The sequence below is a fragment of the Lutjanus erythropterus genome, chromosome 14 (genome assembly GCF_056507025.1).
Source record: "Lutjanus erythropterus isolate fLutEry1 chromosome 14, fLutEry1.hap2, whole genome shotgun sequence".
Taxonomy (NCBI): Eukaryota; Metazoa; Chordata; class Actinopteri; order Lutjaniformes; family Lutjanidae; genus Lutjanus; species Lutjanus erythropterus.
In genome coordinates, this window is record NC_139330.1 from 19699428 (window position 1) to 19726944 (window position 27517).

Here is a 27517-nt window from a genome sequence, read left to right on the forward strand (position 1 = left end):
TGCTGGTTATGGCCCTCAATAGCATCAAACCACTGTGAAAAGAAAAAAAAAGCACCAAAATATAGAGATTTAAGCGTAGTATTATGACCAAATGAGGGGGTGGGGGAGTGTGAGGGGGTCAGTCTGGCCTACAAAGAGAAGATAAGCCCAAGCTGGTAACCCCATTTCCCTTCCATCTGTTGGTAGCAGTTGTAGAGCATGGCTGCACTCACCAGGACCTGGCAACCCATCCCCCAAGCCCTCTTTCTCTGGCTGACTGCACAGCTGTGTTGCGTTTGGATTAGGCCAAGAATAAAACAGGAAGTAGAAATTAAACAAAAGCTTAAACACACACACACACACACACACAGAAACACACACTCTCACACAGGCAGTGTAAGTTACCAAAGACTCAGCAGCAACACGAGTGACAGCCTGTGGAAAAAAGTGCACACACCCACACGTGTAGACCATCGCGCTCGCACACAAATATACTACAGTACGAACAAAGTCGTACTCTGCCTCCCACAGACTCACATAAGCCCAGGCAGGACCACAGGCATATCATTTCTCTGTGCCCACACTCATGCTCACACATATGGTCTTTTTACATGCTAAGTGCCTCTCTGCCTCTCCTCCCCTCTTCATGGTGGTCTGCTGTGGCGGCTGATGAGGAAAACTAGCAAACACACTCAATCAGTGTTGGAGCCTGCCAGTTCAATGATGCTAACATGGCAGTATTTTGGTTATGGGATGACACGCAAACATTATATTCATAACGCAAATGACTACGAATGAGATAAAGACAATGGAGGATATTACTTCTACTGTGATTATCATGCGAGCTGATTTAACAGTCCTGAGATTTACAACTCCTCTTCCTAAAAGGTTTGGCGTGTGTAAAACATGAATAAAAACAGAAATAAGTGATTTGTAAATGCTTTTTCATTTGTATTCAATTGAATACAATACACAGCATGAAAATATGACAAATATATGGGCCACCAGACTGTTCAGCACCTGAAGTTGTCTGTCAAGCAAGACTGGGAAAGAATTTCACTTTCAAAACTTAATTAGTGTCCTCAGTTCTCAGACGCTTACTGAATGTTGTTCCAACTTTTACTGAAACTTTTTTGTTTTAAAGCAACAATCTTGGTAAATCTGTTTCAGGCCAAACTTCGTGAACACCTAATGCTCATTCTGGATCACATAAAAACAACCATCCAAACAGTGTAAATCTGAGTAGAACCTCAGTAATATGTTAGGTGTTGAATATTATCACTTCTCTGTCCTTGCGTAACGTTTCAGCTCTTAAAAGTGTCATTATTTTCTCTAGCTTGTTCCAACTTTCAGCAGATCCTCCTCGTGGTTTCTCTTTTTGTGTGAATGCACCGAAATAGGCCGGCGATAGCACACAGGAACTATGTCGAATTGAGGAAGTGGAATTGGGAAGAAGAAGGGAGATGTTTGGAAACATGAAGCTGAACGACACAGCAAAGCAGCAGCACAGAGTTAGTTTTGCTGGCAAGGTGCATTTGATGGAAATCCATTAAAGTGCTTCTCGTCATGACTTGGACCAACTGTTAATGAATATACGGTAAATGTTTTCAGATGTTATTTTTACTGTCAAGACCTGAGTCACCTAATGAGTCACACAAGCTCCATTTCTCTCTCTCTCTGTGTGTGAGTGTGTGTGAGTTTTTGTTGACATGGATATGCCAGCATGCTTGTCAGTCTGTGTGTGTTTATGTGTGTCTTCATGAATAAGAGAAGCACATGGAAACACTTACTGTATTGCTGTCGCCACTGACCCCTCCCCTTCCTACACACACACACAAACACACACATAGAAGTACTTATTCCTTCTATGTGATCAATGAAGAGCACATGTGTGTCCACTGTAGTGAATATTAGTCAACAGTCAGAGCCTCAAGGCAACAAACATGGGCAGAACGGATCAGCTTTACTATAGGGCTCTACATACATACAGTCAGCACAGTTCACACACACATTTCTACACTAGTGCCAAGTTGCATAAACCGCCTTAAGTTTCAAACTTTGGTTTGTCCCTTAAGCAAAATATTAGTAAGCTAAGGCTTTCTCTTAGGAGTCTTACATGAGGCCTCTTCATTTGTCTCCTTGCCCAAGTGTTTAGATCAAGGCTTTAACGACATTTACTATCATAACACAGCATATGTTGTGACTGACAAGAACCGGTTACTCACATTATGAAAGTAAATAGTTTTCTCTGCCTAAACCCAACCAAAATTAGGCAGAAAAACTGAAAATAATGAGTCAACTACGTCTGAAAAAAAGTTAGAACAGTTACATTTAAGCATCACACAGGACACGAAACCTGCTGAGCTCCAACTCCAACTGAACTCCAATACACTCACAGCCAATCAGAGTACAGTAGTTATAGCCAATCGTAGCACAGTAGGTCCAGACTAGGAAGAATAGTCTGGGAGGGGGAAATAATGCTACTAGACAGCATTATTGTCAGCTGTTAGCTAGCTTAGCTAACACACTCCATTAGCCTGTGTTAGCTCCAAAATGGACAAAAAAGAGAAAAGAAAAAGAAAGCAAAAATGGACACATGATGAGAATGTTGCTCTGCTTGAATAATATGGAAAGTACAAACACATAATCCAAAGTAAATTTAACCAAGCAGCCATAACAGATTGGCACAAACAGGAGAAGTGGCGAAAAGTAACTGACAAAATCACAAAAAACTGGTGAGTTTCCAGTACAACAATAAAGCTAATGTAAGTCTGACTCACCAGATGCAACCTACCCCCTCAAAATATCAAGTTAGCACCTGGGTTGCTAATGGTATAAATGTAAACAAGCTAACAGCTGTTTTGTTTTGCAGTGATTTAGCCATTTTAATGCCAGGGCTCACCTCCCAGCATGAAAATGTTGTGGTAGATTTACCCTGTCCCATCATGCATCTTGGTATCTCCTCCTCTACAATCACGATATATTCAGGCACTGCAATGTTCCACAAATTTTTTCACATTTCACTGTTACTGAGGACCTTCTTGCAACACATAGGTGAATACTTGAGTAGCTAAGGGCAAACACATTGAAAGATTTTCTCCTTCAAAATCCAAAGGAAATTCTCATGGTGATTTTATATAGTTAATTTATTCCTAAAGCATCTTTAGGTGAAAATTTAACGGAAACTTAAGCCTAAGTGGTTTTATGTACTCAGGTACAGAAACTTGTGTTATGCTTGACTATCTGTCATAGTGAAAAGTGCTCCTGCTGCAGGGCTTTTATGTATATCTGCATGAGTTTGTGTGCATGTGAAAATGTACGTTCATACACCAGTCTGTGCATTTATCAGACTTTACTTTGACAGGCTCTGTTCTCCACCTGACTTTTACCCTGAAATCTTAGAGCGGGCGTAATCCTTCCCCCGAGCCTCCTCCTCCTCCATCCTCTTCCTCGCTCTCTTCCCTCTCTCCATCTAGTGTCATCAGGAGGGTAATATGAGGCATATGGCTGCTGATGACAGTCCCTAATCCTCACGCTGATGACTGATAGTTACCCGCGCACTCCTCATCCCCATCTCATCCTTATAGACCAAGAACAAGGGAGGGAGACGCAAGCGTGTCGGCTGATACTCTTTGCTCAGCCTCGGCGTCCCTCCATTCTGTGTCTCTTCCAGCTGAGAGTCATTATCTGAAATGACTGATGTGAGAACGGCTGATGGACAAGACCGATACTAGTGTTTGTGCCGGAGAGGGAAAGTTGGAAATGGTGCTGCAAAATTTCAGAGTTGCAGAGAAGAGAAATGGCTTCAGGCTTTTATAGTTCATGAGACGCATCAAAAAAAAAAAGCAGGTACTGTACATCTTGAGAGGTCGTGGAGGATATAGTCAGACACGCTCGAGTTGGTGATAGTTTGAAAAGTCCCAAGTGAGTCTCAAGTCTTTGCACTCAAGTCCAAAGTCAAGTCCAAAGTCCTTAATGAGTCATGATGCGCTCTTCACAAAATGTAATGCCATTTTAACAACAGAGGCTCGACTTGCTGCTATCTGTGAGATTTCAAATGCCGGATGAAGTTGTAAGTTGTTACATCCACATCTCTAATTTTCAATCTGCACATTTTGCATACTACAATTAAGTTTTCTTTGACCATTGCATATTTTTTGCACATGAATAAAAGTATCTTGGTATCATTTTTTCCAACCAGAGCCAGTTATTCGTGGTTCTCTCCTACAACTTGAGTGAATGCTGTTGGACTGGTTCAAAACAAAGTGGATTTGGCGAATTAGGTGTCATCTTGCTGAATAGCAGCCGACAGGTAAGTCACCAGGTCCAAGTCAAAAGGCTCAAGTCCAGGTGAAGTCACAAGTCACTTGGTGTTCAATCCTAAGTCAAGTTGCAAGTATCTTCTGTAAGTAAGCTTGTCTAAGTAAGGCGGCATTAGAGAAACCCTGAGTGTACTGAATTGAGCAACTGCTTATGAGTTCAACTTTTTATTTGTAAGAGGAAGAATGTGTTAATTATTTTCTCAAAAGTTACACTCAAAAGTCTTGCTGTAAAGAGTGTTACAGAGATGCACGTCGTACACTAAGGCTGTCAGTTTACACAAACAGGATGCAAAACAGAGGAACCTGACTGGGTCTGGGACTGTCTGTTTTTTCTTCTATACTATTGAATCAGCACTGGTCTTTTTATTGTGATGCACTGAGCAATGCGTCTGAAAAGATACATACTACTGTTTATTTTATTCACACAAAAGTACTAAAGAACAATACATTTTGGCTATGTAGGGAATAGTATGTGTAACAATGATGCTACAGCCAGGAGCCGCTTAGCTTAGCATAAATACTTGAAGCAAGGGGGAAAAGCTAGCCTGACTCTGTCCCAAGGTTAAAAAAGTGCACCTACCAGCATTTCAAAATCTCACTTACTAAAATATTATATCCTGTTTATTAATCCATATAAAAGTGTAAAAAGTTGCAGTTAAAAGTTGCAGTGTTACGGGGGACCACTTTTTGGTTGGATGCAGTGACATTTCACTTGAGGTTTCCAGGCTACCTGTTGTTAACTGCTATGCTAAGCTAATACATAAATATCCCAAGGAAAGAAAAGAAAACGTTTAAACATCCAACTGATGGTCAACACACTGAGATACAGTTGCCAAGATAATACATCAGTTTCCTTCTAGATCAGGATAGGTTGTTTTTCAGAGCATGTTTTATAGCAATAAACATTTTGGGGTGATTAAACCTACATCTTGTGTAAACCAAAAGCTCTGTTGTCTGTGCATTCATTTAAACTGTCCTTCTTGTCTGTAAATGTTTGTGGGTGAAGCTATGCCCACCGTGGTGGATGATACCTCTGGAGAAACAGTGTGCAATGGAAATTTCTGGTGTGTGTATGTACATACTTGTACAAACAAGTGACATACTTTCTGGAGGCCTAGTGGATGTCAGTCACGGGAGTGGGTAAGCGTGGTCCATCCTCTCATTTAGAGCCTGCCAGTCAGCCAGCCACTCAACCAGCCCTGGAACCAGCCAGCCAGAGCTTTTTAAAGGGCCTGTGATTTGACAGAATCCCGTGGGGGGAGACGGGGGGGATTAGGATTAGCAGCTGTTTCCCCTCAAACACTGGAGAAGATACGCTATAGCTACACCACGCTGATGGCAAATTAATAGATGAATAGAACATGCGTGCGTCAACTCAGATAATGTGCTAAAGCTCCCAGCTTCATAAATACCGAGGAAGGTGTCCTTTTCTTGAACCCGGCTGTGTGGATCTCTTGTCACACACATACTGAGTAGCAGGGAGGGAAGCAAAGGCATATTGCGGCCGTGAGAAAGGTTTAAAACATCATCACTTTAATCTGGGAGCACAAAGCCAGCCACAGATTATGCTTCTGCCTCTCAAGCGATTCTGCTGCAGATCCGGTTTAGATGACCCCCGCTAACACCCTCAGAGACAGGGGCTTTTAACCCCAAACAAACACTGATAGCAAGCAGCTATCAAATGAGAACACACAGCGAGCACACACAGACATATTATCCACATCCATGGCATGCACATCCACTGTACCCACCCACAGCATCCAAAAACACACACACACACACAGAGGACACCCGTGGCACATGCTCAGCCTTAGACAATAACAGATAAACACACAGGCTTATGTCAGTTCCACTCGCGTCTATTTCAAGTTATTAAGCAAGACCCGAAAAGCCCAAACTGTTGCGTAGCTAACAGGTTTTGAGGTAAAAATGACACAATTGCTGGTGTGAAGCGACAGCACACAAGTGAATGTCACAGAGACCACCTTAAGTGAGGATGACACTGCTGTGATGCTGTCAAGAGTTGCAGCAACATAAAGGGCACAAATGCACACGTGAATTATCTTAAAGTCCTCATGAGGTAGAAATCAGAGTGCTATTTGTTTCTCCATATTGACATGTTTCACAAAACATAGTAGCCACTAGCACTGAATGAACATGAACACAAAGGCCCACCTCGCAGTGCAGTTACAGCACAGCGTTGCTTTGACCTAGCTGATTATTCTCAGACTGAGAGCTCTCGGTTAACATGGCGAGACTGGGACCAAACGGCGCCTCTGAGACCAATGGAGGTTTGACAACAGGGAATACAGTACAACTGTGTGTTTCTTGCTAAGTTTGGCTCCTGGCTCCTCTGGGCTTAGTCAGTTAACTTAGTTTTAGCTGTGCAGCTAAACAAGCTAATGGCAGTTAGCGGTTGGCTACTTAAGCAACAAGTAAAGCTATAAGGATGCTCAGGAAAGCATCACTTAGTGCATGACCTCAGTGCTGTATTCGGTCTCAGAGGTTGTGTTTGGACAACCTCCGTTCCTCTCTGTGAGAGCTGCTCAGTTGCGCATGAAGCCAATTTCAGTGTAGGAGCTTCTGCAGTGTGCAGCCCATAGAGCAAGCGCTGTACAGACCTCCTTTGGCCAAGCAGCTAACTTCCGGTTTAGCCTCCCTAACTTGAATGGCATAAAATAATCTAATCACCTGGCTCTTCTAGACTTTCCAAATGTTATCAGGCCGAAATGGAGTGAATTCTGATTGCAAAAAAAAAGTCATTTCACAGGGGTTGTGACGCTCAGAGAAACGTATCCACCATTTTACAGCTGCACTATTCTATCACTATTTACTTCTGTGGGGGAAATGTCTTTTTGGGCCGCGGAGCGTCAGATGACATTGTCATTACGTGGTTGGTCTGATTGGTTTCAAAGCCTGGCGCGCCTCCTGGGGGCTTGTCTGCATCGCTGAAAGTTAACGATTGATGGTCATTATGTTATTGTTTGACTGATTTTGATATAAAATAGACCTGCAAAAGCAATGGATTTGGTATCTTTTTTGGCACATGTTGTTAAATAGGTGCACAGTATGACTGGGGATGTGATTTAAAGTGGTGACAAGGGATTTTTCATTTGATCTCAACTTTAAAGTTTTCACAGGGATTGCAGAGAGAATTTCAACAGATGCAAAACCCCTCTGTTGCTGCTGACCTTGTGGGCCTGTCTTACCTGTATTAAAGGAGCCCTGATGTAACACACACACAGATTTTTGCTCACTCTCTGTTAAAGTGGAGCACCAACCACACAATTAGCTCCCTGTGAGTTAATGACTAGTCTTCTTGATCGCTTATAAAAAAAAAAGCCTCGGAAGGCCACATTGACTGCAGAAAGAACTAAATTCCACCCGTCTGGCATTTCCTGCATTATCTGTCCAAATATTAAACTATTCTAGCTCAACAGATTGACATTCTCTCTATAATTTACAATATTTTCTTTTTAAAAAAGCTATCTCATGTATATTTAACTGGAAATATGTATTATTTAAAGCTATCTACATTGAACTAGAACTTAACCTTTGCTAAAGAGACACAGACGCACAGCAAACGGAAATGGAAAGAGGGAGAAAGCAAGATACAGGAGAGAAAAAGGATATAAAAGAGGAGTGAATTCGGCAGCGGTTCGCCACAATACACTTGAGACCTGAAGGATGAGTCAGAGCGGGGATGGCCGTGTCAAAGAAAATTGAGAAAGCAAAAGACAGAAGAAGGAACGGGGTAGATTTCCAAGCACAAGTAGCATTCTGTTTGAACTTAGCCCTTGATTTTGAACTCGGAGAATAAAATTATAACAGTGTCATCATATCTCAGTCAGCCACTCATGGAAAAGTCATTCTGTGGCGTGACAGGGCTGTGTGGGGTTTTTATTTGCCAATTTTTGCCCAACACTTCAGTGAGAGCCTCAGACTAATTGGTCTCACCCCCACTCCGCCTCAGCCATTTATGTCTTTACGTAGAGCAGATCTGGCAGATTTTTTTACACACTTTACAATTGCAAAGCTTAACCACTCAAACCACATGGAAAATGTCCCCACACCCTTGAATAACGGTTTGTGTGTGTGTGTGTGTGTGTGTGTGTGTGTGTGTGTGTGTGTGTGTGTGTGTGTGTGTGTGTGTGTGTGTGTGTGTGTGTGTGAAAGAGAGAAAGAGGTAAAGAGAGAAAGAGAGTAAGAGCACACCCTGATGTTTCCTGTCTCCAAATAAAGACTGATGGCTTGTGTGTGCATGTGTGCACAAGTAGAGTATGTGTGTGTGTGTGTGTGTGTGTGTGTGTGTGTGTGTGTGTGTGTAGGTGTGTGTGTGCATATGTGCGGGTGTGTGTGCTTGGATATCTGTATTCTCTGTGCACACCACCGTTTACTTTTTGACATCTCACACATGACAGGAAAAACTGCTATCAGCTCCAGTGGTTGAGATGTTAAAAAAAAACTGACATATTTAAAGGGATAGTTCAGATTATTTTAAGTATTTTAGTAGTACTATCGATAGTTAGTGTATTAGCTACGGTAAATACCTGTTGACAGGCCCCCAGTGTGGAGAGGCAGAGAGGGGCAAGAGCATGGAAGCTAAGCAGTGACTGTTGTGGACGGGGTCAGCAACAAAAGGTATTTTGCCCACTTATAAAAAGGTTCACTTAAAAAAAATCAATGTCAGTTTAAGTGTACCCCATATTTAGAATACTTTCACCCCTTTATGTTGCCACGAGACTGCCTTTTCTGATGGGAAGCTGCTGTTATATAAAGCACATATTGCTCTTTCCCAACCAACCAAATTTTATAGGATAAATCACAAATTGTACTTCACAGAACATGGGAGCTGCTGTTCTACCACTATCTGTTAGTTAGTTAGTGTTATTGTGTGACTTTGGTGTTTGCAAAAGACAGTTCGTATTCACCGAGGTCACACACTGACAAAAACAAACTAACAGGCTGATGCAGTGGTAGACCAGCAACCCCAGGTAAAATTACTGATTTCATCCATGGAGTTTGGTTGGTTTGGAGAGCGTGATATTTGGTTTATGTAACAGCGGTTCCCTGTCATAAAAGGCTGTCTGATGGCAAAGTAAAGCAGAAAATATTCTAAATATTGCGTACACTTAAACTTCTATTGATTATTTTTAGGTGGGCCTGTCCACAGCGGCTCACTGTGTAGCCTTTGTGCTGGTTTCCATCTCTGCTTCTCTGAACTTGGGGTGTGCCAACCTGCATCTACTGTACATAATACATGGACTATTGATAAGTACCTCATATAACCCCCATTAAATAAATGTCAGTGCATTCACACACATGCACCACCTGTAACACTGCCCACTGGATGGGATAATGTTTTTGTGCAAGCTGCAGTAGGGGTACTGTAAAGATGAATAAGGACAAGGAAGACGCACCTTAAAGCTGCTGTGTATTTATTCTGCAAAACACAAAGCCAGATTTGATCAGATTTAATAAAAAGGCTGCACATACAGGGGGAAGGTAAGGGTGTATTATCTCTTATCTGTGTGATGTCGTACGTGTCCTGATGCAATGGCGGAGATGTAAACACACCATTTGTGTGCAACAATAAACCTGACATCACATTCTTTCTGAATGATTTCAACCGTGACAGAAACTTCCATCAGATAGAATATGACAAAGTGCTGAGGTTTCATGTCTGTTCACTTCCTCTGTGATTTCTAGAGAGAGACCGTGTGTGTGCATGTATGTGTGTGAGAGTGAGAAAGAGAGACCCTATCTGTACATGAACACTCACCACTACCACAAGTAAGTGAGTGTGATTCATCACTTCCTTCCTATTAAGCACGAACAGTGCAAGAGCAGAGGGTGTAAACCAAACCCTACAGTTCAGAGCACCAGGCTCTCCACCCGGCTGCATGCACCATACAGTATGCACAGCATGTCTGTGTGTGTGTGCGTGTGTGCGTGTGTGTTTGCCACCACCATATACAATACTTATTGTTACTTGATAAGAAGCTAATTTAGCCTGTAGTACAACCTTTTTCTCCAGACGTGCTGAAGTTCTACCCAGAACCATTTGTTTCTGAAGAACCCTTTTCATCCAAATAAACCTTTTTAAAAAGAAAGACTTCTTCAAGGATTGTTGAAATCCTAAAGGGTTCTTTTTATCATAATATAAAAAGGTTCTCTATAGATCACCCTGGATGGGTTCCATATAAAACCCTTGGAATGTAATAAGCGTCTCTGTAGAGCTCCCTCAGTCTGTTCTAGATCATACTCTTGAAATATAAAAAGGTTCTCAGTAGTACCCCCTGGGTGCAATCTTGATAAAAAAAAAAAAAAACCTTGGAATATTAAAACTGTTCTCAGTAGAACCCTATGAGTGTGCTCTTGTTAGCACCCTTATAAAGTGGAAAGGTGCAGGATTGAACCCCCAGAGAGGGTTCTGGCTTGAGCCATTACACCACAGAAAGGTCCTCTGTAGAACCTTTTATTGGAGGTTGTGGATGATTCATTTCACAGATGATTCTAGGTATAGCCCTTCATTTTGGGTTCTAGGTAGGACTCTCCAATAGACCTTTTCCACTGACATGGAACCAGCCCTGTTCTGGTTGAAGCACCTTTTCAGTTTTGAACCTTTCTGAGCATCTCAACCAACCAAAAATGAATTAGTCTGGATCTTGAGAAGTCAGTTCCCAGCTAAGAACAAAAAATTAGCAGGTTCTCGTTGGGAACCAAAGTGGCCGTGTCATATGCTACTGGTTGTTGTGTATTGTGCAACACACTCTGTTGATGACAACCTTGATAATAATGGTTCCACTCAAAACTGGTTGAAACGTGGGCTGGTTCTCTAGATAGCACCAAGGTTCCAAGAGTCTTAAATGGAACTGGTTCAAGAATCAGGAACCAGAGCTTATTTGGTAGAGAACTGCCTTGAGAGGGTTGTAAGTGGAATTTTTATAAAAGGTTCTACCAGGACACAAAAAGGGTTCTCCTATGGGCACCTTTATTTCTAAGAGTGTAGTCCAAGTATTTATGTGTGAAGCTTCTGTACATGTTTGTGTGTGTGTGTGTGTACGTGCAGTATGTTTCGTGCGTGCATGAGTGTGTGTATACGTGCCTTGTCTGTGTGTGTGTGTGTGTGTGTGTGTGTGTGTGTGTGTGTGAGGGCCTCCACAAAGTTGTGCTGTCGACCTCTGGTGCCATCTGCCAGTGACAGGGCAGAAATGCAAATCAGATGCAGTCAGATAATACAGCACGCTCGCTCCCTCCATTAGAGCAGCCTACAGAAATAAACTAGGTCAGACAGACCAGCAGCCAGCTGTGTGTGTGTGTGTGTGTGTGTGTGTGTAATAAGGCACATGCGCCTCTCTTTGTGTGGGGAGACAGCTATACATGTGTGTGTGTGTGGGGGATGGGTTTGGAGTTAGCGTTGAGGGTTCATAATATCCTTAGTTGTGATGCTGCACACTGAACAGTCACAGTAACATATAGACACACAGCAGCTCCTGCAGTCAGCACTCCTTCAAAGATTTCAGACACAGAGGAGGCACTTCTAGGCTGTGTGACAGGGCAAAGGAGCCGGGTGACAAATAAAGGCTCTTATCTGAGGCTGAAATTAGCCACAGCCAGAGCACAACTGATAGGGAGCGTATTAAACTCTCGAAAACGAACCACCCGGGAGGGTGATGCAACGCAGAGGCAACGCTGGCGTAATGCAGACAGATGCGTCCTCCTCTCTCATATCGCTGCGACGCCTCTGAATTATGAATGAGGCCTCGTGCACCTCTTCAATGCAAAAGGCTTCTTCTCTTCATGCTCACAATATACTGTTTGTTTTCGTTAATGCCTCGCACTCGAACGTCATTGTTGGTTGTGCTAAAAATCTTAAATGAAGCTTCGCAGAGTATTTGAGGGGCGTTTTTACAGTAAATCCCTTTCGTCTGAGGACAGTCAAACAAAGCAGACGGTATATAGGTGCTGATGTGAGACAGTTAGATCGTTTGGTGTTGCATTTGAGGAGCTGAACTGATTTATGCTTTACAGGGATACAGCAGCTTCCTGGGAACTACAGTATTTGATCTACTAGTTTAAAGTTTCATTCCAGAGTTTATTTACAGAAAAAAACTTTGTTTGTCTTTGTACACTCTTAGAAATACAGGTTCCAAAATGGTTCTCCCTGAGCAGCTGAGGTTCAACCCAAAACCATTTGCTTCTGAAGAACCCTTGAAGAAAGGGTTCTTTGTAAGACTGAAGGTTCCATTATGAACCTTTTTTACCCAAAGAACCTTTTTGAAAGAAAGGGTTCTGCGAGGATTGTTTAAAAACTTGAAGAAATATTCATCAAGGATTGTTTGTACCATAATATCTCAGTAGAACCCCTGGGGTGGGTTCTAGATATTACCATTGCATTATAAAAGGGTTCTAGGTAGAACCCCGTGGGAGGATTCGAAATAAAACTTTTTGAATATAAAAGGGCTCTCAGTAGAGTGGGTTCTAGAAAGCGGAACCTCTACAAAAGGTTCTACCAGGAACCAAAAAGGGTTCTTCTGTAAAGACAAGCTGAAAAAGCCTTTATAGTTATGGTTTTACAGCTTTATTTGTTTAGCAACTTTATTTCAGAGTGTACTTTCTTGAACAGACAGTAGAGCCCTTCACTGGTTCACTGTCAGAAGATAAATCTCGATTCTAAACAGGCTTCTTTGACTCTTTACTCTGTGTGATAAACATGGAGCAATATGAACTGAATAATAAATGACTGCATGCCTTTCAGAATCATTTCAAACGTGAGCCTTCTATTTATAGACGCTCAAACATTTCCTTCTCCAGCTAACTTTCTCTGTTTTCTTTCTTCCTCCAACTGATTTCAGGCACAGATTGTAAATTTGGTCACAAGGGAGGGTCAATGATTCTCATTTCCTGCAGTTTGGTCCTCTTTAACCAAATGACTCTCCACTCCCTGAATTCTCTGAAGTTCCTCTGAGATATCTGTGTCCGCTTGTGTGTCTCTGTTTTTGGTATGTATGAATATGTGTGTGTGCGTACACCAGTTCATAATGTGCATGCGTGCAGTGTGGCATATGTCTATAGGTATGTGAGTGTGATGCGTGAAGTTAGACGAAAAGGTGAGGTGAGATGAAAAGGTTAATACTTTCCAGGCTGGTGGGTGGGAGGTGATAGCTTTGTGTGTTCGTGAGTGAGTGCTATGTGTGTGTGTGTGCGTGTGTGTGTGTGTGTGTGTGAAAGAGGGAGAGAGAGAGAGAGTTTGATTTCACATTATGTGTATCTTCTGTGTGGGTGAATGAGAAAAGTGTCATGTACAATGTTCCCATATTCTCAGAAAAGTGGATTCATTTCACTGAAGCGAATATGCAACATAAGATTTATTGGTTGGTTATGTTTGTCTGTTTCTTAGAATAGCTGAAGAAGTTGTGAAATCTTAAAAGAGATTACAAGTTGGTGGAACGTCAGGCATTTGTTGTGGATCCAGTAATTTATAAAGGATTTCTTATCATTAATCTCTGATTTGTCATGAAAAAGACAGAAATCTGACTCATGTATCCCACGACTGCCTATCACTGTTTTTGATTTGAATCCAGATGCAAATGCAAAATTAAAGGAACAAAGTGAGAGGATTGTGCAGCCTTGGCAAAGCTATGTGTTCACGGAAAGTCAAATTATGTAGATCAGTGTTTCCCCACCTTTTCTGTCACGTACCCAAAAAAGCCCAATACAGCTAAACCCAAATTAACACCTACTTTCATGTTCTAAATGTGTTTGTTTGAATTGATTTTGCACTGAATGTTGTTTATCCCTGTTAATTATAGAAAAGTGCAATATTTTTTCATGCAATTGCGCTTTCAGTCTTTGTTTTGGTCAAGTTTGCATGTGTGCTGCCTTCAAAGAGAACTTGTAAGTTCAGTTGTGACATGGGAAATCATGTATATGAAACGCTTTGCAGTTCAAGTGGTTAGGTCATGAGAACCCCACTGTGATGAACAACAGCATCATGGACGCCAAGTTGCCAAGGCTAAAAATATAGCAAGCTAGCAAGCGGGTAACGTAATGCAGACCATGCAAAGGCATAATGAAAAGATGAGGTCGTTGGGAATATCAACATTTTCTGCAGACATATTAAAAACTTATGAAGAAAAACTCTATACTATATAGAGTTTTTCTTCATAAGTCCATTACTTTTAGTTTATTAGCCATTACTTTTTAGCTAACTGTTGCAACCATTTATCCAATACTTGAAGCGTACTATTTAGTTATTACTTCTGGCTACCATTTCATCTTCTCAGCTCACTTTCTCAACTATGATGTCATTTCATGTAATGGTTTAGACAAAGGACAAAGCACTGGAGTGGACCCACTCTGAGGACAAAGAGGACAGGTAAAGGACAGGACAGGCAAAGGCTGCTGGGATCAGTTTGACCTGGCCTACAGGCTCAGCTCAGTCTCTCCCCGCTGCTGCTCTGTTTTGATTAAGTCTCTAACCGGATTTTTCCGATACCAATAGTCCCAATAAATCCACCTCGATGGGATATTCAACCGGCATTATTCTCGTCTTTCCTCTGTGCTGGAGAAAGGCGTTCGGCACAGTTTGGAACAAGACATCCAATCTGCACTCCTCTCCATTGTCTTCCCCACCAGACAGCCCGGTGAATGAACGCTCTCGGCCAAATCCCCCCCTCCATGTGCAGACACAGAGTCCCTTGCCCACAGATACGCTCGGCTCTAATTAGGCAGACCGCTGGACTTGTTGTGGGGGGAAATCTCTCTGCACAGACATATCGTCTAGTGGCAGCTTTACAGATTTACGTCTTTTCATCTAGTTTGTGCACGTGTGTGTAAGCTGGTGCTGAGGGAGAGAAAGACAGTGAGATAATTTTGTTGTTTTTGACGATTTAGTGATGAGCACAATCCTTACTTTTAATGTATGGCACAAAACAGCACTCAAAGAAATGTCTGACTGAGTGTGTGAGCGTGTGTGTGTCCGTGCTGCAACATGTTGCACAGCCCTGCCTTCACATGCAGTTACACAGTGTACAGTACGCCTCAGATCTACAGAACTTGCTGAGCGCTCCCTTGAGATCTGCGTCATCAGCACAGAGGTTATTTCCTGTAGTTGAAGAGCAGCATGACTCTCTTCCTGTTCTGTGTGTGAAGAAGCATCAGATTTGCCCCCCCCCCCCCACCCGGTTTCTTCTACACTGGACACAGATTAACAAGGCTGAGAAAAACGGTTAGCAATACATGTTTTTGCTTCACATTTGTTATTTCCTCTTTCACCCTTAAAGGCATGGTTATTTGGGGTGTCTTGAATAATGTAGTTTCCATGGTAGATGCTGGAGAAACAAAGAGGAGTACAAGCACAGAAGCAAAGTAATGAACTTAGCTTTAAAATAAAGGTCCACCTAAAAAAATCACTCGGTTTAAGTGTATGCTATATTTAGACTATTTTCACCACTTTACCTCGCTGTCAGACAGCCTCTTCTGGCAGGAAACCATTGTTATCTATGTCAAATATCACTCTCCTCACCAAACAAACCCTATAGGTGAAATCCGTCATTTTACCTTGAGCTGCCAATCTACCACTGCCTCAATCTGTTAGTTTGTTTGTATTATTGTGTCACTAAATAGCTCAGACACACAATAACACAAACAGCAAATTGTGTTTTGCTTGGTAAAATGACTGATTTCATCTATGGAGTTTGGTTGGCTTGGAGAAAGCGATATTTGGCTTCTATAACAGTGGTTTCCTGTCAGAAAAGGCTGTCCAATGGCAAAGCTGTGAAAGTATTCTAAACATAGCATACACTACTGTAGGTAATACACTGACTATTGATAAGTACCTCATACAACCCCACATCAAATCACCCAAACTATCCCTTCAATGTATTCAAGATATCGCAAATAAAGATATTCCTACCTGAACTGTCATCACCCAACACCGCGGAGTCAGCATCTGAATATGAGCACTGAATACCAACCGTGAATCTCGCCAGTTTGGTCCTTTTTAAGGTCAGTGTTTCAAATGTTCACTTCAAGATGGAAAAAAGTGAAAACTGTCACGGTAGTTATGTTTAAATGTCAAAGTCGCAGCAGTATAGCTATCCTGAATTGAAAGAGCAAAAGCCGATCCCTTTGGAAATGTAGTTGTCACATTCACTTTCAGTGCATTCATGGATTATGATTACTACCTGTAGGCCTAAAAGCTTTGGCTCTGTATAAAGAAGTGCCACAGCTCAAGTTAAAGAAGAATCTCGACCTCGAGGAAGTACGAAATATGAAGAACTCTTCTACAACATGCATGAAATTTTAAATGAACAAACGCACAGTTTACTTTAGGGGAACTGACACTGACATGGATGATACAAAGAAAAACTTGTTGCTTTAATTGTTTTTAGCTTTGAGTTAAAACTGTTGTGACCCAATTAAAAAAAAAGACAGAGTGCATTGTGACTATAGTTAACTGTGTCTATAAAACACACTATAATGCAATACAGCATTAATGAACTTCAGCAAACAGAAGCAATCTGAAGTCTTCACTCTTTCTGGTGCTTCTGTTACCCAAAGAGAGGAGCTGTTACCTACTGCTTCTGCGACTCATCCCCTCCCTTTTCTTCCGTCTCCCCGGGGAGGCTTTGCAACACGGCCCCTTCCAGCAGCTTCCTCCTAACAACAAAAACATTGTTTTATTCTATTTTATTTTTCCTCCCCTCCATCTCAGTGGAGCTATTACTCTGCCTTATTCTGCATATGACCCGGGGGCGACGGCAGGCGGAACGCATTGGCCGTGGATGATAATGTCTTTCCACACAGCTGAAATCTACGAGCTTCACACGTCTCTGGTGGCGTTTTTTTTTTTTTACAGATATTTGGGATTGTTGCTGTAGTACAGTAGAAAAGAAGAGAGCAGTACACTCATTGTGGCCTATTGGTAACAGTTTTATATGCTGTTATTAATGTGTTAAGCTTTAGCCCACTCAAAAGAGAGAATGAGGTGCCAAACTACATGTGTTTGTGCCAAGAAGACCAACTTGTCCTCTTATTCATCCTCCTCAAAGCTAAACAGCTGTGGGACAAGGCTATCAGATTTACCTCCCACAATTTAGTTATATGAATGTGATTTTTGATTGATGTTTGAGTTTTCTTTTAACTTAATGAAATAAAATAAAAGTAGCCAACCATGACTTAAGAATGTGAAAAAAATTGGCATGAATTGCTTTGAATTATGTATGTTCAATTGCACAACAAAGTAGTGCAGTAGTGAGTAGCAATCTCTTTATATAATAATAAATAAATAAATAAATAAATAAATAACCATGTAATATCACAGTAATATTGTCACAGTTCAAGATGGTATGGATTTTTTTGTGCCATATTACAATATTCGATATATTGTTTTATCCCTAGTATTAACCCATCATGTTAATTCAGTTGATTAAAAAATATGTTGAAGAAAGCTGTAGAACCAAACTAAATTGTTTTGCCATTATCCAGCACTGATTTCTTGCTTTTCCAGGTTAATCCAGGCATTTCATTGCTGAGAATATATGGATATAACTGTCTACATGCTAACATGCTCACAATGTTAACAACTTGATATTTAGCATGTTTATGATGCTCAACATTTTAGTTTAGTGTGTGGGCATTAGAGGTGCACAGAGACATCATTATCTGTATCTGTATCTGTTCAGCCAACAAAATGATCTGTCCCTGTATCTGTATCTGTATCTGTAGATGTCGGTGTGGTTTATATCTGTTTCTATCACATTACTTGTGCTTTCCTGAATAATGTATTCAGACTTGGGTACATCCCTAGTTGGCGTGCTAACAGTTGCTAATTAGCAAGAAATATAACATATTCTTACACATAATGAGATGGGATTCTCATTAGTTTTGTGCATATTTATTCAACTTACAAAAAGTAAAATTTTGACCTGATGGTGGCTCTAGTTAAAAAGTTAAGGGATTAATAAAGTGATCATCCTGAGGGGGGCATGAATGTCTGTGAAGAGTTTCATGGGAATCTGTCAAACAGTTGTGGAAATGTTTTCCTCAAAAGCACAAATGTCAGCTTCATGGGAATCACCAAATCCATTAGCTTTCATCCTCTGGAGACCAAAAATATCTGTGCAAAAGTGAATCCATCCATCCAATAGTTGTTAAGATATTTCAGTCTAGACTAAAGTGGTGGATCATCTGAAAGTCCAACGTTGTCATCCTCGGCTAAAACTATTAACTCATGATTTTTTGACAACACCTTTGTATGTGTGTTTGTATGTGTGCGCACGTGTTAATTTTGCTCTCTAAGTGGGCCAAATGAGCAGGCAGCAGACTGGTTCAGCTCCGACACTGGGACTCACTGGGACTACAAAGGGCTGAAATTTGGTACACTTGCAAAAACAACTGACTCCCACAGGATTTCTCCCTCAAGTTAAGTTTTTATTCCCCAGCCAAAAACTTTTTTTTTTTTTTTGCCTTAACTTTTGTTCAAAGATAAATTTGCTGTTATCCACACTTGGCAGGGATCAAACAAATATTGCGTTTTTTGGGTATGTGTGTGGGGATGATGCATTAATTTGTTAGTGGCACAGACAGAAAGAATTTCCTGCTACAGAAATGACTTGTGTAGTACATTAAGAGCTTCATTAATTCACTGAAGACCTTTATGAATCAAAGACTGATTCTCAAATTATATCGACTCATATGATATTAGAGTTGTGTTAGTTCTACAGTTGGCGTCAGGGTGGCATCTATCCAACTGTGCAGCTGCATCACCTTCTTTTTATTTCTATGAGGCTGATCTCCTGTTTAGGAACAGAAAAGACAGATATGAGTCAGTATACTGTTTGAAAATGTAGTGATTTAAGCTTCATCTCACTCTCACAAATCACCTTACAAATGCCTGTAATCCAAAAGCACGGATCCTGCTAACACAATTAAATTACAGCCAGAATTTTAATGTATTAAAAGCTGATTCGGCCAAGTAAGCTAAATCATTGTAGGGTAGTTTTTAAGGTGTACTTTGCTGTGTGGATTGAGTTAAAGTATTCTGATACATCAAGACTCTAAAGCTAAACTCTATCAATTACTAATGAATCATTGATGTCATCAGCAGGCGCGCCTTATTACAGCCGTCACACTGAACAAAGAGCAATAACACCGCTTAGTGGCAGAATTTTAGTATTGCATACATGAAGACAGGCATCTACAAACCATAGAAGTTACTTCCTTATTCAATCACCTTACATAACAAAATGAATAAATCAACTACACTTTAATACTTATAAAATTGTTGTTTCTGTTTTACCAGAGCCGTAGCTACCACTGACGTCAGCGAGGCCATGTGTTTCTACATCATTTGGGTGAATTACATTCTGGAATTAGAAACTTAGACATGATGGGTGTTTCACAAGTTAATGTCACTACTTTTAAACTCATAGGTTTAACATTGACTCATTTTAATCCAGGAGTTTTCATTGCTGTTTGACATAAATTCTGACTACACCAAATACACAAAAAGGTATGTCAAAACGTATTTCTTAATTTCTGACTCTGGGAATGCGGAAGAAACAGTAAAATTCCCCAGAACTGTATCTCCGAACTATGTCTTTAACCAAATCACACACATTTAGGCTAATGTGATCTGATTCAAACGTTCGTGCTGCAAAATGTAACTTAATGTAAATTGGCTATAAATTAACAACTGAATAAATAAAATCTGAAAAATTCCAACTTTAGAGATCTTCTTTTCCGTCTGCACCAAGTGTTTCTGAGAAGACTTTTCTGAGAAAGTATACAATGGTGATTTTGTGAACTCAGTGTTTCTAAATTCCCAGGTAAAGTCCCTATCCCCTAACCCTAACCACTCACAAATGTGCGGGGATTCCCAAAACACAGTAGGTCTAATTGTATAGTTGTCATAAAGACAACTAAAAAACAGACTACTATCTTGTCCATCCTTACAGTTATAAACAGAGTATAATAAACTGTGGAACATTATATTTTTCTAATGTACAATATCATTTGTACACAGTTTATACTCTAAGTCAGACATATTGAGAAATGCACAATTGTTTGCCTATTAATGACTGAAACTGAGAAAACAAAACAAAAAACAAAAAACGAAACAAAAAAATCCCCATAAAGCCGCGTATGCGCATGCGCATGCGCAGACGCAGATTCAATGATTAAACATCACACAGCAGAAAGTTGACAGTTAAGGAGCTGTAACGATGGCAGCCGGTCGTAATAAGCTCCCTTCGTGGTTCTTCACCTTTGTTTCGTTCTTCCTCCTTGTGTCAGTGTAAGTAATTTCAGTTTAAGTAAACAACAACAAACCACAGATGAAGCATTAAGTGTGTGAGCGTTGCTGTGTGTCGTGTTGTGTTTTGTGACCTTCGATTATGTTTCCTTGGTTTAGTTTAAAGGATTAATTTAGGTTAACGCTATACTTATAATTAAAGATTGGCAGTAAAGTTAAGCGAAAAGGCTGGCGGCTGGCTTGACCGCAGTGCTGGGTTGAGGGTGCGAAGTATTATTTAAGTTTTGAGGTGTGGCACGCAGGGGAAACAAGTCGTTGGGTAACAGAATTCGCCACAACACCCGAGTTCAACTTCAAACTTCGTAAAATCCAGCTGTTAGTTAAGGGAAGAAAAGGGCGATAATATGGCTATTTGGCTTTTTAAAGCTAATATGCAGAGTTATAAAACCTACTTTCACTTTCGTTTTCTGTCTCTGTCTTACCGGCAGGTCCCGATGTTCCTCCCAGTGTATGGATGGCACTTACAACCATGAGGGGAGGACGTGTTGTCTGTGTGGTGTTGGTCAGTGGAGACGTGAACTTTAATGGCAAAATACTGTATAACTACCTGACTAAGACATGATCCTGCATTGAAGGCAGATGTTAAAAATGTATTGAATGACATGTGGATAATGTATTGTTTTACCTTTTAATACATCCACTTACTTGAGGGGGAAATGGGACATCTTGTCACACTTTGTGTTTTCACTTACATTTTTCAGTCTCAGTACATCACAGGCATTCATTTTCCATATTAAATATAATACGTTCTTCTGCATAAATACATCATTTCTAAATTTTTACTCATCAGTTTAATTTAGAGTAAATAAATGTTTAACTACAGAATGTGCATTTGTGACAACTTGCCCCATCATAGGGTAAGTTGTCACACTATGCATGGTAAATTGTTACTTATATCTTTCATCAGATAAGACCACGTATAAAAGTAGAGGCTTTCCAGTGTCGTTTTTGCAATTAAAAGCCAGGTTTATTTAGACAGATGTTTCACCTGCCTCACTGCCCTTAGCATTATGTCAGTTGGTGTGCCACCATTCTTGGTCTTCCATTTATAATTTTAAACTATTTAAACAGGTTTTTAACAGTTTTATTAAATAAATAGTGCAGTTTAAGGTTTTTACTTTTATGGTTGAAAATATGAAAATTGTTCTCATCTCAGATTACAGTGACATATACTGCATATCAAAAGCAAAGTGACAGCAGACAAGTGAGCTGCATATTCAACTTAAAAAAAAAACAACAAAAAAACATGTGCACCCTCTGGTATGGATATAACCAATGTGACAACTTACCCAAGTGACAAGATGCCCCGCTTTACCCTATTATGTGATCTTCAGGCTGTCCTGGATTCTACTTCACCTGCTTCTGCTCTTTGGAGAAAATGTAATGGATTTGCTTGTATAATTAAAATTTCAGTTTTTAAGTTGTTAATACAAGTTTTTAGTACAAGTGAGTGGAACTGATGCCCTGTACTGGCAGCACTCAGTGTTTCATGTTGGCAGCTGTGCTAAACTATTTTAAAATACATTTAAACTGGATATGTTAAGTGATATGTAAAAATTTTCCAGTCAGCCACAGTTAGCCCAACAACCACCGATTTCCGTGATATTCCTGCAGGTGTGTGTGGGTGTGTGTCTTAAGGCTGGCCCTTTTCTGATTTCTGATGAAAACCTTTTCTTGTGTCTCCATTCTGTAGGTTGGCATCTGGAAGAACACTGCACTGCAAATCTAACGTATGGAAAATGCAAGTCATGTGAAACTGGGTCCTCCTACAGCAGCGTTCCTAACAACCAGCCGTTCTGTGACCGCTGCACATCATGCTCACACCCCAATGGTAGGCACGCAACAGGACATCACCGTTTCTTTTATCTCTGCTAAAACTTTGGTTAACATTTCAAAAGAACAGTTTGGGTGCTGTAAAGCTTTCTCAAAGCAGACAAGTTCACTTGTTATAGTAGGATAAGCACAAGTGTTGATATTAACTTAACGTTATAAGCCACACATACTTTGGTGGTTATATAAAAAAAATATTTTTTGACAGATCTGATGGTATCATGCACAAATCTGATACCTTGCATTAGTATCTCTGCTTATAATAACTCTACTAAATGGAGTTCACAATATAAAATAGAGGGCAAAAAAAAGAGATTAAATTCAGGGTCTGTCAGAGTGGGGTATTTAACCAATACCATTATCCTATAATCACATTTACAGGGATTCTCATGTAACTCCATCTCTTGGGGGGCTGGTTTTATGCATTTTATTTGATCAGACAGATGAAGTGAGGACAGGAAAGAAAAGAGAAAGGGTGGAGAGAACCCTCGGCTGCTGCAGAGTACTCACAGCTCCAGCACATGAGGTGCACGTTCCACCAGTCGGGTCACCAAGTCTTTCCATTTTAGTAGATTTAAACGAGTAAGCAGACCCAAGTTTTACATGTAATTCGTCACCCAGGTCCTGTGTATGTCTAATGATGGTGAGGGAATAGTTTGGTGGACAGACGGTGCATTGTACAGGTTACATATTAATGATTAAACAAGTGCTAAAAGGGAGTCAATATCGGAATTTGGGTTGAAATTCTGGAAAGTGAGGAATCTCTTTCTGACCTATCTCATGCACCTGCAGGATAAAATGTGCATGTGGAATGAGACACGTAGTTCTTACAGCCTTATTTTAACCATGCATAAACAAGAATGACTGCAGTTAGAACTGATATCATTCTATTCATTAGTTATTCGTCAGAAAATGAATCACAAATCAATTCATTGTTCAAGTAAATTATCAACAAATATGACAAACATTCCTTGAATCCAGCCTCTCAAATGCTCCGCTTTTCTTTTTTTTGCATTATCAGAAATAATATGATAATTGGTTGGGAGAAAAATCATTTTAAAGATTTTAAGTTGTTCTCTGGGAAAACATATATATATATTTCTAAACTAAACATCAAGCTAATAATAATAATGGGCAGATTAATTGGTAGTGAAAATAATCGTTAGTTGCAGCCCTAATCTCAATCAATACCACATAGTGAGATAGATAGATTTCAAAATAAAAAGAGTCAACAGCAGTAAATGTCTAAATCCTGGTAATCTAATACAATCACACTGTTAGGGTGCATGCTTCTTGAAATGTAAACTGTCATGTACCACAATTAACATGAAATGTCACTTTCCTGTTTCATGAAAAATGCAGCAACATGAAGGTCTGTCAGTCCCTCTAATGTCAGTGTGTGCTTTTAATGTCCTTGTAGAGAACCTAGAGGAGGCTGAGCCCTGTAAAGTTTCCACAGACAGGAAGTGTCGATGTAAAAAGGATCACTACTGTGTCAGTCAGACAGATATCTGCAGACTCTGCCAACCCTGTAAAAAGTAAGTTCTGCTTCTCCAGATATCTGTAAAACGGTAGATGTGTGTAGCTATAGCTTCATTAAAAAATGTCTGCAGAAGTGCTGAATTGTCCTCATAGACTGCCTGGAGAATTTTTTTTATAGCATGTTTTATTAGAAATTATTGGAATTATTAGAAATTAGAAATGTCTACTATGGCATGCAAGATTTAAAGGTACGGTATCTCAATTTTCCCAAATCACAATGGAAAAGAAAAAAACAAACCACCAACTAGAAGGGTGAGTCTAATTCAGGCAGCAACACAGACAGGTTGTTCAAATATAAAATATAAAATCTTTGTGAAATGATCATTAGATCCTCTAAGTGCATATTTATTATGTTCAAAAAGTAACCTACCACACGACAAAAGAGTGGTTAAGTCAATAATGTCCCCCACTGTGATGCTGCATGAGATATTAGCTGGAGCTCCAAATTGCCAGCAGGGGGCATGATTGTACCTTTAGCTGTAGAACTTAAGTTTAAAATTACAAAAAAAAACATAGCACTAAAAGTCAAGACCTAAAGATGTGTAGTAAGTCTACTTCTGCCAGTATGTCTGTCACTTATACTTGCTTTTCTTTTGGTTCAAGATGTGGTGATGAGGGCATCAAAGTACCCTGTACAGGCAACAGTAACACAGTCTGCAATGAAGAGATTAAAGGTATAACTGCATTTGAATCAAATCATGGTGACTTAAAATAGTATATTGTCATGTCATTTATAAACATAAATGGCATAATTTTGTTTGTAATAAAACTTTGTTTTTCAGGGGGAAATGATGCTGGAAAAATAGTTGGCATAATTGTTGGCGTTCTTCTAATAATTGTTCTAGTTGGAGTTGGTGTGTTCATTTGGAAACGGAGTGAGTATTTCTACCATAATACAACCAGAAGTGATGGGACCAACAGAGGGCACTAGAATCTCACATGTTGCTTGATAAAACAGTCCAGTAATAAGTTCACATTCAATTCAAGTAGTATCCAGATTTGTTTTGTACCTTTTTAGTAATATGTTTGTGTACCTAATATTTTGATAATGTATCTCATAAGGGAGGCCAAAACGGGAGAAGGACCCGGGATATGGAGATCCAGCTGATGACGTGAGTTCTTCCAGTGTGATTTCTTCTAATCCAACTCCTAAGTCTTTGTCCTGTTTTTTCAGAGTTGTGTCTAACCTGTTTTGTCACGCTTGCACATGTGCTTTAAAGATAAACACATTTCTGTCTCTCCTCTGGCATAGCTGCCACTTTCTATGGGAGGCTCAGGTTAGTTGTCTGAAATCGCCGGTGTCCTTGTTTAGCCTGCTTGTTCTGTGTCAGTCCTACTGTGGCGTGACGTGTTTGTTAAGCTTGTGTTTTATCACTGTGGAGGTGTAAATCATTTTTTAACATTCATTCTGCTTCTACTTCTCAGGTTAATTTGCCTCTTAATGGTAAGAACAACCCTAGAACATGTTTTTTATATATGCCATTTTTGAGCTTTCATTTATTTTGAGTTTGTGTATGAAATAAATGATTAATTGATAATCAAACTGAATTTTAACTGAAATTTAATTTCTCTCCATTATTCAGTGTTTATGGCAGGGTTTGGAGGGTTACTTTTTAAAAATATAGGACAAAAAAACAAAAACGCTGCTAGGAACTTTCATATTTTGTTGTGTTTGGATGCCCCTGTGGACAAAATTTTTAGTGTTTCCACCCTAATAACCACAAAATATAATGTAGAAATTTAAATTATCAAAATGAAAGTCTTCTTTTTAACTGGCTAAAGCACTGCTCACTGTAACTGTGAACGCAGGCTTGTTTCACCTGATTTCCAGGAGAATCCAACCCAGTGGCAGGAATTAAGAATTACTGTATAGAAACAGACAGATCATATAGATCATATAAAGGCATCAGTATTAAACTGAGTGGTTCATAACCAGTTAAAAACTTCTTGTAGTAGCTTTAAGGGACAGACAGACAGTTGAGTCTTATGATGCGTCTCATCTTTTTTTCACACTAGTTCTAGCTTTTTAGCTTGCAAGCAAACAATATAATGTTTGATTGTTTGTTTGTTTATATCTTAGCTAGCTAGCAAACATTATATTTAGTTAACTTTTTAGCTAATAGCAAATAGCATAACATTTTGGGTTTTTTACTTTTAAACTAGCTAGCAAACATTGTAACCTTTTGTTAAGGTAAAAAAATCTAATCTAATCTAATCTCAGTTTAGCAGACTAAACTGAGATTAGTTTTTAATTGAGCAACAGAATTCTGTTTAAATTAAAATCTGGATTCACTCATTTTAAACCTAGTTTTGCTAAACTGAGATCAGAACTAATCTTAGATTAAATTAAACTTTGTGCAACCCAGTCTGACACCTGATCTGGTGTATGTGAACCACTGGAAAACTGCGGATGTGAGCAGCCATTTAAAGGTCTGAAATCAGACCCAATGAGCGTAGTGATTGTGGCTCATTGTCTCTTTTGCATCCATTAGAATCAAAATGCCCATGCAGGATCAATAAAGTTGTAATGTGCGTTGCATTTAGTTGCATTAATCCTCATTTCTCCTGCCTTTCTTATTTTCAGATGTGGATCGTCACCTGCATGACATTGCAGAAGTGGTTGGATGGAAGGATATGAAGCATATAGCAATGCGTAGCGGTATACCAGCTGCTGCTATTGATGCTTGTCATATGAACCACCCTAATGATACTGAGGAGCAGACTCTTCAACTGCTAAAGATCTGGGTGGAGAAAGAGGGCAAAGATGCCCCAAAGGACTTGATCTGTACGCTGAGACGTATCAACAGAAGGGTCACAGCTGAGAAAGTGAGAAAAATGTTGTCTCCTGGCAGCCAAAATCCTCCTGTTTGATTATGTCCATCGTGAGAACTTCTAAAAAAGTATTTGCTGTTTAGCATATGAATTATTTTTCGAAAAATTACCACTTGAGATGTTTACGTGGTCAGATTAGGGTGTAAATACTGATTTTAAGATTTTAATAAAAGCAGAGTTGAAGATAAAATTTTCAAGGACTGATCAGTCCGTCGTGTTACAGATGAATGACATGGAGGATTCACCATTATCTGCTTTTCAGTTTATTGCAATCAGGAGTGCATACAGCCTGCTCCACTTTATCCAGACCTCTATGTCTCCTAGCCCACTCCTGTCCTGTAACAAGCTCAATTCTGCATTTTGGTCATTTGTAAATATGTAAAAATTATTTGAATAAAATATATCCATTCATCCCAAATCCTGGAAAAGGTTGTTTACCAGCATCTCAATCCGTTTATGAGCTTTTCAATCTGATTTTAGGGAGCACTATTTCCTGAAATAGCTCTTTTAAAAGTTCACAGTGATTTGTTACTTGCAGCAGACAGCTAGGACTGTGGTATTTTAGTACTTTTAGACCTAGGCATGGCACTTTAAGACATGATCAGGTCATCTCTGGAAAACAGACATTACTCTGTGTGTGGAGGGGAAAGGCTTCTTCCCCCCTTAGCTCCCTTGACCTGCAGGGTTCCCC

General features: G+C 40.0%; 1 protein-coding gene across 3 annotated transcripts; it reads left to right on the forward strand.

Moving 5' to 3' along the window:
• The first annotated feature begins 20476 nt into the window (after window positions 1-20476).
• fas (Fas cell surface death receptor) lies at window positions 20477-25871 on the forward strand. 3 transcript variants are annotated; one of them, XM_084736338.1, is made up of 8 exons: window positions 20477-20604; window positions 21051-21124; window positions 22316-22453; window positions 23873-23990; window positions 24598-24668; window positions 24777-24869; window positions 25057-25106; window positions 25420-25871. In XM_084736338.1, exons 1-8 carry the CDS (start codon window positions 20534-20536, stop codon window positions 25498-25500), a joined length of 696 nt encoding a protein of 231 aa, XP_084592464.1. In that variant the 5' UTR covers window positions 20477-20533; the 3' UTR covers window positions 25501-25871. The 3 variants fall into 3 exon arrangements, with proteins under 3 accessions (XP_084592464.1, XP_084592465.1, XP_084592463.1); XM_084736339.1 differs by lacking the exon at window positions 25420-25871 and adding an exon at window positions 25247-25409; XM_084736337.1 differs by lacking the exon at window positions 25420-25871 and having other exon boundaries at window positions 25057-25413.
• Window positions 25872-27517: the final 1646 nt, after the last annotated feature.